At 36.7% G+C, this 15,133-nt stretch overlaps 1 protein-coding gene across 1 annotated transcript in view; it reads right to left on the reverse strand.

Moving 5' to 3' along the window:
* Positions 1 to 15,133, reverse strand: part of LOC122789363 (tyrosine-protein phosphatase non-receptor type 13-like) — a 2,815,362-nt gene that overhangs the window by 1,887,719 nt on the left and 912,510 nt on the right. The window contains exon 17 of the mRNA XM_044056752.1: positions 4,331 to 4,432. Coding sequence (XP_043912687.1) covers positions 4,331 to 4,432 — 102 coding nt within the window. The remainder of the gene's footprint in view (positions 1 to 4,330; positions 4,433 to 15,133) is intronic.

Here is a 15,133-nt window from a genome sequence, read left to right on the forward strand (position 1 = left end):
TTCTCAGCCTAGGCCTGTTAGCAGCAGCCCCTAACATTCTGTCCATGTACAGTGTAGACTCCTTTCCATAGCTGTATTCCAAAAGTTTTGGAATTTGCAGGAAAAACCATCACAGACTCTATGCAGATGCTTTATAGCTTGTTGAATAGCTCCACAATGTTGGATTGGCTGATTATTGTAATTAGCATGTCACTGTGTTTACCTTGTTTGCACAGGAGTGTGCACCTCTACATGGCGCTTACTGAATCTAAAACTGTCTGTGGCCATGTGCACAAGGTGAAAAATGACTGAATGGCTTTACTGAATCCCCCTGAAGACTTTACAATATATAGTGGATTTAGGTTTCCAGTCATTTAATTGACTGACATTTTGCTGAATGTTTTTTGTTGATTCTAGTTTAGTCTCCTCTTCTCCACTGCTGTCGGGTCTCAGAGTTGGTATATGCAGTCTCTTCTCCTCTCACAAGATTCACTGAAGATTGGCCCACTTTAGAAACTAATATATATATATATATATATATATATATATATATATATATATATATATATATATATATATTACATTGCACTGTACTTGTTCACTAGAATGTATATACACATTTTTATTTCTATGTAATTAGTCTGAACTACTCTGTTACTGCTTACATTATATTACTATAGTGTGTGCGTGCGTGAAATATTTTGCCTTTCACCTGTGCTGAACCAGAAATTGGTCAGTACTGATTAGTGTACTACCCTGGTAAACAAACATATTAAATAAATAAATAAATTGCAAGGTGCTTGACCATTTCAAAAAAAGCATTTTTTGTTCTGCCTTTTTAAAGGTTGCTTTTCTTTTGATGTATTTATGGTTGATATACAGCTTCTTACAAATTCTGTCTCACTGCAAGGACTGAATAGAGCTGTGCAGGCTTTTGTAGCTATAAAATGAAAAATTAAGGGTAGTTCAGAGGACTATTATGCTCTTACTGTCAAGGGAAGAGTACATTCTGAACCCCAAGATATCACCACCCAATCACTCTGGCGTGTTCATGAATATTAATGAAATGGGAAAAGTCTCTTCCACTTCCTGGTATTAAGAACCAATGACAGTTCTTGATCTGGACGCATCTGATTAATCACCATCAGAGATTCATGACACTGGTCCTTCACAGATATTTAGGACTGACTCCTGCTTATACCCCTACACAAGATCTGCACATCAGAAGCTGAGAACAGTGTCTAGAAGCCATTGTGGGTCCTGCAGACATTGTTAGGGCCTCTGACTCAGAACAGTACTCTTGGCCTCAGAAAAGATTTGGGTTAGAGGTACAAGGGTTTCAGAGTGATTTTTATACAATACAGAAGCCCACTTAAGTACCTTCATTTACAACAAAGTTAAATAAAAATACATATACATAAAGCAAGAAAAATAACGATGTATCAATGTTCCTTTCTTTAGTCAAAAATAATGAAATGAGAGAAATTATGGCTCTGTTTTTAATGAAACTGTAGTAAACTGCAGTGTACTTGAAGTGTTATGCAATTAGTAGACTGCTTAGGTCAACATCATATCCTACTGATGAGCTATAACAAATATACTACTGTTATTAATAACATAAATTAGTATATGTAGTATTTGTGGGTAGTAAAAGCAAATACAGAGGGAAGAATCAACATCGTTATATAGATCAATTCCAGGCTTCACTGACTAATGGGAAATCTGTTTATTGTGCTGAAATTATATAATTTTATCTCACACATATGGACGCACAGACACCCATGCATACCTGACATCCATTTTCTTGTACTCCAGTACTAATGCAAGTCTTATTTGCATTGACAAATGCTTTTTAGTGTGTCAGGGTCAAACTGCAGGGCAAGATATGACAGAGGCAATAAAACAAAGGAATCATTTACTACACCAGTATTTCTCAGAAGACATTCAGATCTACTGGGAGAAGTCAGAGATCTGAAAAATTACAGGGAAGATTACACAATAATACAGAATTAAGGATTAACTTTTATGATCATAAGTTGCCATGGCAGTCAAGAAATGTAAACCTGCTACATGCTCATCAGACCCAACCATTTGATATCTAATTGGAAATGTCAACTATCTAAAGACAGCTTGGTGTTTCACATGCTTTCATGTCAATCATCTGACTTTGCTCAGAATCCTGAAGTGAAACCAATGCTGGAGGCATCTCATTTTGTTACAGAAGTAACATACTGCAGTATATATTGGGGGGGGGGGGTGGATTGCTGGTGGGATTCATGGGCTATACAGGCACATTCATAGAGAAAAGTCTGAGCAATGGTACACTTAAATGCAACACAGCAATCCAGAATGAAGCAAATTACTATTTCGAAAAGCATCTTTTGTAAAAATTATTTAAAAAATATATGTTTTGTGATTTTTGATGTTCTTTTACTTTATTTTTATTTGTATTTGGTTTCTGGGGTAGAGCACTGACCTTTTTCACACTCAGCCCTGTAGCACTGCCTGGTTAAGTGACTTGCTCAGAGTCGCACATTTAGGCAATGGAGGCTGAAGGAATCAAACCTTGCACCACTGGAATGCAAGAAACAGCTCATTAACAGCTCCTTAATCATCTAAGTCAGCTTCCATGTTTAAAATGGCAACACAGTTCTTAAAATGAAACTCCAACATATAAAAGATATGAAGCCACAGTTGCAGGGGGAATGTTAATTTAGTCACAAAAGCATCATGACTTGCATATCACCATATCCCCTCTCAGTGACAAAGAATAATAAAAGATGATCATTTACACAGAAGTGTGTATTACGTATGCACCATTAATGTCTTTGGAATAATGTGAGATTTTGTTACATCACTCATTATCAGGTTTTCCACAGAGTCTAGACTGCCCTGTGCTCTCTATAATTCTCCAGCATCTATCTGTACTAAGGAACATATCAATTCATATTCCAGAACCATACATATCTCATCATAGTGAACAGATAAGTAGTTAAAAAAATAACATCCACCTACCTACTTTCAGACTTAAGATGCAAGCAAACATACATAAAAGAAAAACAAACCATATTAATATGTTCCTAATTACATACTTCACAGGTTTTTTTTTTTTTTTTGGGGGGGGGGGGTTGGTATAACTATCATCAATCCAGCATTATATAAATTGCTCAGTTCCTACCTTCTGTTAAATCTCACTCCTCAAAAATATTATTTTGCATATATCATTCCCAAAAGTTAGTCTTTTCAATGTAATTTGCTCCAATCCATCACTAAAGATCTCACTTCCAGTTCTTTTATCTCAGTTACAATATTCAATACTTCAAATATAGTTAGTTTAGACTTTGACTTACATTCTCTAGTAGTTTTTTTTTCAGTTAGACACCAGAATTAAAATTAGCAAGGCCTTACTATGTCTGGACAACTCAGAACTTGTATTCCAGCTCAAAAAATGATTTCCTTAGTTACACTCATTGGCTCACCTAACATTTCTGACAGAAAACTCTGGAGGGAATTTTTGAAGTCTGACAGACTCATCACACATCCAAAACGTATATTCCCTGTTAGCTCTTTCTTCCCCATCATCCTTCCAACATTTGCCATCTATCTGAGGAAACATTCTTTGGTGTCTGCTTCAGGTATAAAAATAATTCATACAAATACTACCAAACAAAAATCCTAAATCTTCTAGACTTTGTTTGCATGCCTGTAAGCCATAAATCTATCCATCCATTCATCCATCTATAGCCCCTTTTCCGTTTTTACACATGGGGTTTGGGTATCACTTTGACAGTGACAATTAACTAGAGCCAAGGTTTACACCACTGGGTGGCTAGCCTTGCTGGGGCTGTGAGCCATATATATGTTCTCAAATTGTTTCCTTGTTAATTGCTTATCCAAGCTCTCTTCCCAGTCTTTTCTAACATCCTCTGATTAATTCCTATAATTATGAAATATTCAATATGCCTACTAATTAGCCCTTTTTAAACAGCAGCTTCTGTTCAAGATTCAATTAAAAACTTTATCCGAGCGGGTCTTTCAGTTAGGATTCCCCTGCCCTTTTCTCTTTGCTTATATTCTAATACTTCATAAATGTTATTTTATCCATTACTACATTTTACTCTTCCTGGATCTAAGCAGCCTAGATTTTCAAGTTGGAAACCTCCATGGACCTTAGAAATACTAATACTCGCTTTCCTGAAGTACAGAATACAAGAATGTATTCATGCAGGTCTCAAAGGCATAAGATACTACATCACATGATCTTGAATCCATTTTGTCTTTAAAGTATGATTATTTTAAGGAGACGCTCACTATCCATATTGCGAACCTTAATAAAACCACTTCTACTTACCTAATCCATGTTTTGGATCTCTTCTCAGGGACAGACAGTGAATTTCTCTCTCAGGCATACTCGTAGCTTTTGGCCTTTGCACATTAGATGACGCTGAAATACCTGCACATTAAAAGGCAGCATTGTATACAATTAATGTTTGTCAACAGTATAAAATGATTAACAAGATAATTAGCTGATTGATAAAGGCCTGATGAACAGTTACATTAATCCATTATCTTCTCCTCACACAAATGACTTGTAGGTTTAAATCTGCTATTTTCTTTACTGCAGTGTACTACTAGCAAACATCTCATTGCAGATTTAGAGTTCCTCGTTAACTCTGTACCAATAACATCTTCCTGGAGATTATCTGTAAACAGTGGTTTAATTATTAGTCAGTTACCATTCCAAGCACATAACATATCTTAATATAGTAAAAAGTTTTTTCCCCCAGGGTCACTTTCCCTGCATGTTATACCTACAGAATGTGTAGGGATCCTCATATTCACTTCTCCTTCCCCTCTAAAGCCACGGTTATGAGAGTGATTTTCAAATGCATGTTGACCTCAGAGAATATACTTTAGTGCACTGTCATCAATATCCTAAAGTTCTTCCATCTGGAAGCAAGTTATTTACTCTACCTCTTACTTTTAGCAGAAAAGCTTATTGGTACAATGACAGGAATACAGTGTTGTGGTACTTGGTCAAACAAACAATATGTTTGGGAAGTCTTGAGAAATATTACAGTAAATGCTCCACTAATGAGTCAGCTTCTTCTGTTGTACGACATGCACAGTGCACACGAGTCAGCTTCTTCTGTTCTACAACATGCACACTGCACACATGTACAAATTCTATAAGGCAGTACACCAAGTAAACCAGCCTGTGTTCCTTTATCCTTTTAAAGGCTCCAGTAAGTACAGCAGAGCTGAGGATCCAGCAGGTCGAGCACAACAGCACATTGTCTGAAATAACAAAGTTGGCATTTTCAGCCAAGTACTCATCTAAGGAGCAGAAATGTGATGTCTTCCTTTGCACTTCTAGTTGCTTAGTGAATTACAGAGTTTAAGAGTTTATTCTGCTTTGCTGTACATTTTCACTGTTTAGATAAAGAAAAACAAACAGTGGCATGGCTGCTACTGCATTGCTAAACAGTTTCTGGTATCTGACCTAGTACTTTCCTCTGCTTTTCCTAAAATTTGCTGCCATATAAGGTTTCTAGACAGTTTTGGTCAAATGCTGGCTTCTACGTACCAGTGATAGTGGTGCCTTAAAATTAAACTTCTACTGTGTTATGGAAGAAGGCTTTTTTTGATTGAATTCCTAGCTAGTTTTGTAATGGTTTTGTTCATTTTCCTTGCAGGGATAAAAAAGTGTTCAGTACTGCAACACGCAGCACTACACAACACTGTCCTACAGAGACGCAGGCTCTTCTTGAGTCATATTCTGTCCAAACCTAGTCATTCTCACATCTACTAAGAGACTGCACTAACTACTAATCAGATTCAAGCTCAGTGCTATCTTAGGAAATCTAATCTTATCTTACCCCTCTTACACTACAAATACAACACATTTTTAAATAATTCTTAAATCAAATTCCCGTAAATGAACACAGTTCTACCTTCAAAACCTAGCAAACTATTGACTCGTGGACTCCTGGCACTGCTCTTACTTAAACCCTGGGTAAATGACTTGCTTATTCCACTGTTATATCTATCTACTCCCTACTTAATGCATTCCATTCTCTTCTGCCTCAGTTATAGGCCCTTCTCTTTTTTTTCCAGAATGTTTTTATTCATTTAATAATACAATAACTTAACAGTAGAGTAACAAGAAAAAGCAACTAAACTATATACAATGTTCATAACAACTAAAACAGCAATATACATAGAACACTTAATATTTCTCTAACAGATTAGACAATTTTGTCCAAGTAATTGTGATAAACTGTGTTGTTAGTCCTTGCTTTTATAGTAGTAATCTCATTTTTATAAATGTATTTCACAAGATGAATAAACTCAACTTTAAAGACAGGAGTAGACTGGGATTTCCAATTTTTAGTTAGAATTTTCCTTGCTATAGAGAGGATAGACCATAGTAAAAATGTTTGTTTTTTAGGAATGACTTCAGGAACATTGAAAAGGATAAGAGAGTCAGAGATTATACAATTGTCATTCCATAGAGCTTTACAAAGTCTAACCAACATGGGGAAATTATTTTGCAATTAACAACCATATGTATCCACTCAGCATCAGGGTGTCCACATCTCCAGCATTTAATTTCATCTTTCTTGTACATTATTGCTAGTCTATGTGAGGTGAAAAAACATCTATGTAAAAATTTCCATGTGTAAACATGCCAGAACAGGGAAGATGTGGATTCCTTCACCGGCTGTAAACAAAGTTTTTTTATCTTTTTCTGAGAATACTTGTCTATTAACTTCACTTGAATAATTCCAAAAAGAAACACCTGTTTTGCTAAAATAATTTCTGAGGATTTTATAACAACAGATATGTATGAAATGTTCTTGGGTGAGCTATTAATAATTGTTGAGATAAAATCCAAAATTTTAAGTTACTCTTACTGTATGCCTCTAATGATAACCTTACCTAACCTTAGTATGTATAAAATCCTTACAAGTTTGGATGTCCAGCCAATTGCAATTTTGCAAACTATCTGCTGATCAAATAGTCTGCAGAACTTGGTGACCTTCTTAAATTCTAACATTTTCTGAGTATCAAAATATATCAAAGATTCATTTCTGCAAGCAATAGGAAACATAATTAATAAATTCCTTATTAATTGATTAGAGAACATAAGCTTTTTAAACAGCAATATTTGGTTTATAAGAGGTGTGAGAACACGTTTTGATCTTTCACTTTGAATGTATATTTTTAAAATCCATATAAAGATGTTTATATGTATTTGAGAATATGGTTCAAGCAATGTCCTATTACTATTTAGAGATAAGGTTTCATGTACTGATTTCCAATATGATGTACAAGAAGTATTATTCCAAAGCAACACTATGTTAATAAATGCAGAGTTTAAATAAAAATCAATATTTGGAAATCCTATACCTCCTTCATCCCAGCTTGTGGTGTGCCAGAGAAGAGAAATTCTTGTTTTTTTTTTTTTTGGGGATACTAAAGGTAGTTGAGTAATAAGTTGTTAATTTTTTGTTTAATTTTGACAGGTGGGGGAATTATTAGAGCTTGGCCAATGAATAAGATTTTAGGTAACAGTACCATTTTGATTAGTCTGTCTTCAAATGTGAAGAACAGTCTGTTCCAAATGTCAATTAGAAATAGACTAGTAATTGAGTTTATAAGTTGTTGGTAATTAGATGTGATTTTTTTATAATTAGATTCAATAATGATACCTAGACATTTAATATGCATGCCATCTCAGTTTATGTCACTTTTTGATCTAAGTTTCATAGCAACATTTTTATTCACTAGAAGTGCCTGAGTTTTGTTGTGATTGAATTTTAGACCAGAGATGTTTGCAAAGAGGTCTAGATTATGTAATAGGTGATCTAGTGAATTTTCAATATCATTAGAAGTTATTAGTAGGTCATCAGCAAACAGTTGTATCTTGGGGGATAATTTGTCTGACACTTTATATCCTTTAAAGCTGTCATTATTTCTAACATAATTTGCAAGAGGCTCAACAGCCAATGCAAAGAGTAAAAGGGAGAGGGGGCACTCCTGTTTAGTACCTCTTAATATTCTGAATGGGCTAGATAGATCAGATCCAATCTTTACATAGGCTATGGGCTTTTCATATAGGTTTAATGTGACGAATGGTTGTTAATGTATTCATTCTACTGCTCTATTTTAGCGGACCTGTAGAGTTGTTGTTAAGCTGAATGCTAGACTTTTGGTCGCTTAGTGTATTCTCCTACTGCTTTATTTTAGCGGCCTTTTAGAGTTGTTGTTAAGCTGAATGTTAGACCATTGGTCGTTTAATACTTTTCTACTGATTTATTTTAGCGGACCTGTAGAGTTATTGATAAGCTGAAAGTAAGAACTTACTGTATTAAAGTCTCAACTGCATCTACCTTGCACATGCTTGCACTAACCTAAAAAGCATATTTAGTATAATATTTAGTATAATAACGTGTATTCTTGGCTAATGTGATATCTAATGTACTGCCTTTACTAGTAATTTGCTTAGTGTGTGTGTTAGTCCTACTGCTTATATCACCACTTTTTTTTCTCCCTTTGTGTACCCAGCACTACAATCGCCTGACCTGTACTAGGTCTTGGGTTAATTACCCTGTCCAGGATTGCTGCCTCTTCCCCAAGCTAAGGAACATAGACAAACCTCTTTGGGCATCTTTCCCCTAAATGATACAAGAAAGTACGTTTTATACTGACTGTTACCTAAAGATACAATTGTTATTTCCACCCCAGGTGCATATTGTAAACTCCATAGCCAGCAGCCAAACCTTTCCCCCTCCCAACCAACAGAGTATCCACTCTTATAGCCTCCTTATACTACTCCTGTGTTAACCTACCTTAACACTTTAGAGCTGCAAACCCTGCTAGTAGCCTTGCTTGCAGTACAACCTTTGCCCACTAGGTGGCACCCTCCTCCCAGGTCTTTTCTCCTTGCATAATTTTTCTCCATTGTTACAAATCTCTCTCAAACAACCATTCTACACTATAATTAGCTATCTGATAGACCCATTTTTACCCCACTTCTTCCATATATTTCTCAACTGCACAATTCACTATCTCCTTTTAGAACTTACCCTAACAATCAGCACTCCACTGATTGTTTTCCCTGCATTTTGTCCTTCTCTGGCTCTTCCTGCTCCATTCGCCCTGCGGGCTCACTCCGCTCCCCTATCCTGCCCCCAATTCTCACCCGCCCCCAGTACTCCTAATCTTATAGTACCCTAACCACACCCTTACTTAACTGGCCACTCCCACTAACCACTTTCATCCTATCACAACTTATCCTTCTACAAACCCATTCCCCTATTCCCAGTTCTCCTACATTCAGTCTCCTCTATCACGACACCCATATTCTCTTAACTTATCTACTACCCTAGCCACTATGCATCCACTAACTCCCACTTCATCTCCAAAACTGAAACCATTGTACTACCTCATACTCCCACTTATAATACTTTATCTTCTCACCGCCTATGAATTCCACTACCTGCCTAACTCTCAGCATCCAACATCAATTACAACCACTTGTATCCAAACACACATCCCTCCATCAATACTACCCCACCTCCTCACCTACTGCACTATTCCAAAACCTCTCCATCCTATACTACCTACATACTTAAACCCAACTAAGAACTATTACCAACTCCTACTAAAGTTCACCAAACTCATAAGGAGTATATTACCTAACCTCATAGTTGACGGCGACATCCATCCTAACCCTGGCCCAAACTCACCAGCTACCACTAACCCCATAAATGGAACTCCTACCAACATAAGAAGCTCAAATAATGCCCCCAAATAATTTCTAGTCTGTCACCTAAATATCAGAAGTATAAATAAGAAACTCCACTACCTGCATGCACTCCTGGACATGCACTCCCCTGATGTATTCTGCCTTACAGAAACCTGGCTCAAACCCACTATCCCCGATAATGAAATATTACCCTCCCGAATACAATATAATAAGACTGGATCATAAAGGTAGAAAAGAAGGTGGAGTAGCCATCCTATATAAATCCTCTCTCGAGTTAACCACAATTAGCACCCCACAAGACCTAATAACTACCAACACCGAAACAATCATCTCAAGAATCCAACTTAACAAAAACAAATCTATAAACATAGTATGTAGTTATATTCCCCCAGGCAATAACATAAACACCTTAGAAAGCACCCTCCAATGGTTATCCTCCACCCACCCCCAAGAAACAATCATTCTTGGGGACTTCAACATCGACTGGACAACTTGTTCAGCAAACTTCCCCACCACCCATATTAACTTACATGGTTTCTCCCAAACTATTACTACCCCCACCAGAATCAACAAGCCCAACAAAAAGGAAATCATCCTAGACTGGATCTTAATAAATAACAAAGCTCAGTTATACAAATCAGGCACCCTATCTGAAGACATGAGCGACCACCTCCTAGCCTATATAATCAGGAAAAGGGGTGACATGTCTCACCAACCCACCTTTAAAACCCTTAGGTATACAAAGAACTTTAACCTAACTAGCTTCCAAGCTGATCTAAGCTTATGCAGATGGGCCAGTTTTAAAATACTTCCCCTTGACCAAGCAGTCTTGGAATTCAACACCAGATTCCTGGCCATCTTAGACAGGTATGCTCCCACAAGCAGAATCAGAACCAAAAACAAAACTGCTCCATGGCTAACCAATACTACTAGACAAAAACTTAATGCTAGAAATACAGCATGGACCTCATGGAGAGCCACCAAATCCCCATAAGCCCACATAACATTCAAAAAATAAGAAATGAAACAAAAAGGTCTATTATGTTAGACAAGCAAAACTAATATTTCAATTTATAGCAAAAGCACCAAAATCAGCCTCAAAGATTCTGGTCAGGTCTGAATAAGCTGCTCCACCCAGGTAAATCTTCCACCCCCACCACGTCAGCTACCTTACAACTACCCCCTGAATCTGTTGCCAATACCTTTAACACTTTCTTCACCGAAACCGTCAAGTCCCTAGCTAATAATCTGTCTCCCTCCTCCTCTACTGCAATCTCACCTACTCAGGTGAACCCCCCCCCCTTAAAATTTGAGCCTATCCCCACAGACTATATCAAATCGTAACTTAAGAAATTAAAACCTACCACACTAGCAGCTGACCTACTTCCCGCAGAGTTTCTACAAAAGGCCACTAATGTAATAATTTACCCTGTCTCCATCTTAATCAATCGTACTATCCAGGAATCCTACATCTCCTCCATTTGGAAAATTGCTCATATTATTCCACTTCATAAAGGAGGAAACTCCACTGAACTCTCTAATTACAGACCTATCGCCATACTATCTCCCTTAGCCAAAATAATGGAGAAATGCATACAGAAGCAACTTTTAGCCCACCTTACTTACAATTCTCTCCTAGCCTCATCCCAGCATGGTTTCAGACCAGCCCACAGTACAACCACTGCCCTTCTCTCCTCTCACACAATAAATCACAACTGTAATCAAAACCTGCTCTCCTCTGCCCTCTTCCTCGATCTATCAAAAGCATTCGATATGGTAAATCACAACCTACTCGTAGACTCTCTCAAATCACTGTCCGTAGATAACCCAGTAATCAGCTGGTTCCACTCTTATCTGTACGGTAGACAACAAGCTGTTCTGTGGAAAGATAATCTATTCCCCCCTTTTACCTGTCACCCTTGGAGTACCCCAGGGTTCTATTCTGGGTCCCCTCCTTTTCTCTATATTCATCAATGACCTGCCCAAAGTTATCCCACAGGCAACGTCTATACAGTACGCAGATGACTCTACGCTAATCTGCTCTGCCTCCATTCCCACAGAATTACAATCCCTATCCCAAACCACTTTCAACAAAGTAGAGAACTGGCTTAATAATCGTCATCTCTTATTGAACCCAAACAAAACCAAACTACTACTTTTCTCCCCCACCCGTAAGCTAACACCACCAATAATTACAGTCACTTCTAACAATGGCACCATAATTTCTCCTGACCCTTGCACTAAACTACTAGGTATAATCATTGATAACAATCTGAATTACAATGCCCATATAGACAAAACCATAAAAACAGTAAACAAAAAAATAGGCTCCATGTATAGGATTAAGAAATTCCTACCCCAACAGCCAGAACCGCCATAGCTCACACACATCTTCTGTCATCCCTTCTCTATGCCTCACCCATCCTCACAAATCTATCTAAATCAAACCTCAACAAAATCACCAGCTGCTATAACAATATAGCAAGATTTGCCACAGGCTCAGCATACAGAACCCACCAATGTCATGATCTTCACAAATTAGGCTGGCTAGAACTACCCAATCAAATATACTATAACCAACTCGTAGTTATTCATAAAATCCTCTACCAACCTACCAGTACCCCTATTCTGACTAATATTATTACCCCTATAGCAACCTAGCATCCCTCCGCTAATCCAGCAGAATGCTAGTACAAACGACCAAAGCCAACAACTCAGCCGGAGATTCCTTATTCTCCAACTCTGCTGGAAAAAAATGGAACTCCCTTCCTGCTGAACTAACCACTAAATGCTCCTTGCCTCAATTCAAAATATCTCTAAAGACACACATGCACAGTGACTGGCTATGTCCATGTCTAAACCCTGACTAACCCATACAATAACCAGACTGAGGTAAGACAAAAAATAGTCATGCTCATGTCTAAACCCTAACTAACCCAAAATATACCAAGAAAAAATTAAACCAAACTTAGCTCACAAATGTGATTACCCTTATTTTTTCTTCCCACATCCCCATACTATATATTTCTTTACTCCTTTTTATGTCTCTAATTTCCAATATCAGGAAAATAACTTATTATTCTGCCCATACTAAATAAACTCCTTCTTACCTAACCTACCTTCTCTTAATTATCATCCTTACTTTCTAACTGAAAATCCTTTTTCTTTTAGACACACTTCTCTTAAATGATTGTTTTCCCTTTATACTTATTCCATCATCAACAATGTTTTTTTTATTTCCTCTCTAAATGTAACCTAAATTTGAATCTGTCTTTGATTTATTGTTAATTTTCTAGATATCTCTGTAACCTGCATTTTAAGTGTTACTAATTTTTTTTTAACGTGGAGCTTTTCTCCCCGGGCCTCCGCTGAAAATGGATATGTATCCAGTCGGACTTTCCCAGTTAACAAATGTAAAATAAAAAAATAAATAAATAAAAATAAATAATTAATCCTATAAAGTTTGAGGAGAAATTGTATTTTTGCAAAGCTTTAAACATATATGGCCAACTTAGGGAGCCGAACGATTTATCTATATCAAGGCTTAAAATAGAAAGCTATTTTTTTTTCTTTTTTACTAAGTCTATTAAGGTCAGTAATCTAATTACATTGTCTTGTATCTTTCTGTTTTTGATAAACCTGGTTTGGTCTTCATGAATTAATATTGAAAAATATTATATAATCTGTCTGCTACAATGGACATAAATATCGTTTAATCAATGTCAAGCAAAGAAACCGGCCTGCATGATGTACAAAGGTCGGGCTCTTTATTTGGTTTTAGGATGGGAGAGATGATAGACTACTTCCATGAGGGAGGGATGTTTGCTGTAGTTTTAACTTCTTGGAATGCACTGAGCAAGAATTTCAAGATGTTAACAGGTAAAAGTTTGTAAAATTCCAGAATTAGACCATTTAGCCCTGATGATTTAGCCCTGATTTTTGTTGTATTAAGATTTTTATTTGCTCCTTTAATTCTTTAAAGGAAAAGGGTTTGTCTGTGTTATTAATATTGTGTTTGGATAGCTTTGTTTGAATATTATTAGCACGAAAGTTGTCTATACTTTTCTTATCACTTATAGATGAGCTATTATTATTAATATTCTTGTAATGGTTTTTAAAACATAAGATATTTTTTAGATCTGTAATTTTGATTTGATGGTCTGATTATTTCTAGTGTATATTATTTCTTTTATACATGACTTTTTTCATTTAAATATTTATATATAATCTCAATGCTGTGCATATTCTTGGGATTAGTTGAGTAGGATTGTAATATGATTTTTTCCAGATTTATTGAAATTTTATGCTGCGTGATATCCTGATATTCTTTGTTCAGTTTACATATGTCAGCTAATGCAGATTTGTCATTTGATGTAAGTTTTAGTTCATCAATTTCTTTTTGTATATCTACTAGTTTTTATCCCACTCTTTCCTTTTATTTATATACCAACATTTGACTTTACCTGCCTTTAAAGTGTCCCATAGGATAATACCTGAAACCTCTCCATTATTATTTGTGTCTAGGTAAAGTTTTATTTAATCTAGAAATCATTCTTTAAATCCTTGTACTGTTACTAGATTAGCAGGTAGTCTTTGGCAGAAGTTTAAGGGGTCAGTAATAAGCATTACATTTAAGGTGATAGCATTACATTATCAGTTTTGGCCAGTAAAGAACTGATTACAAAGACTTTGTGTATGTTGGTCTGTGTGCAAAATTTGTAAGAGTAGTGAATACTTCAGGTAGGGTATTTTATACCATCAATGTCAATTAGGTTTCTGTCTTATGTAGTTGTTCAAGTGCTTGGCAACAGGGGACCTCTTGAAGGGCTTGAAGCTTGCAGTATCAGTGGAGGACAAGATATAATTAAAATCACCTGCTAATAGTAACTCACCTTTAGACTTTAATGTTATGGAATCTAAATGTTTTTTCACAGTTTTAGTCCCAATACCCGGTATCCAGTAGGTGTTTGCAAAAGTGTACATCTTTTTATCTAGTTTTAGATATGATTAACGCAAGCATGCCATCATTGCTTGAGTTGTTCTTCTTTTGGCTTTAGGGGTTAGGGGTCGCCACAATGGAACTCTGGTCCGCTAATGATTGGCAGTAGATTTTTATGGTGCTGAGGTGCCAGCTCAACGTCCAACCTTCAATGAAGGCACACCCATTCTACGCATGTCTTTCAAACGCCACTTGACCGTGGGGTGGACATGCAGACTTCACACAGAAGGCGCTCCAGCCGAGAATCAAATGGGAGAACCTCTTGCTGTGAGGCGACAATGCTACTGCTGCACCACTGCAGCTTTTTCCATCATTGCTTGAGTATGAGTCAACTATTTCTGGAATTCTCATTGATTTTCTATGTAAAATTAGGACACCTC

The sequence above is a fragment of the Protopterus annectens genome, chromosome 14.part0, assembly GCF_019279795.1.
Source record: "Protopterus annectens isolate FY-2018-M chromosome 14.part0, PAN1.0, whole genome shotgun sequence".
NCBI lineage: Eukaryota > Metazoa > Chordata > Ceratodontiformes > Protopteridae > Protopterus > Protopterus annectens.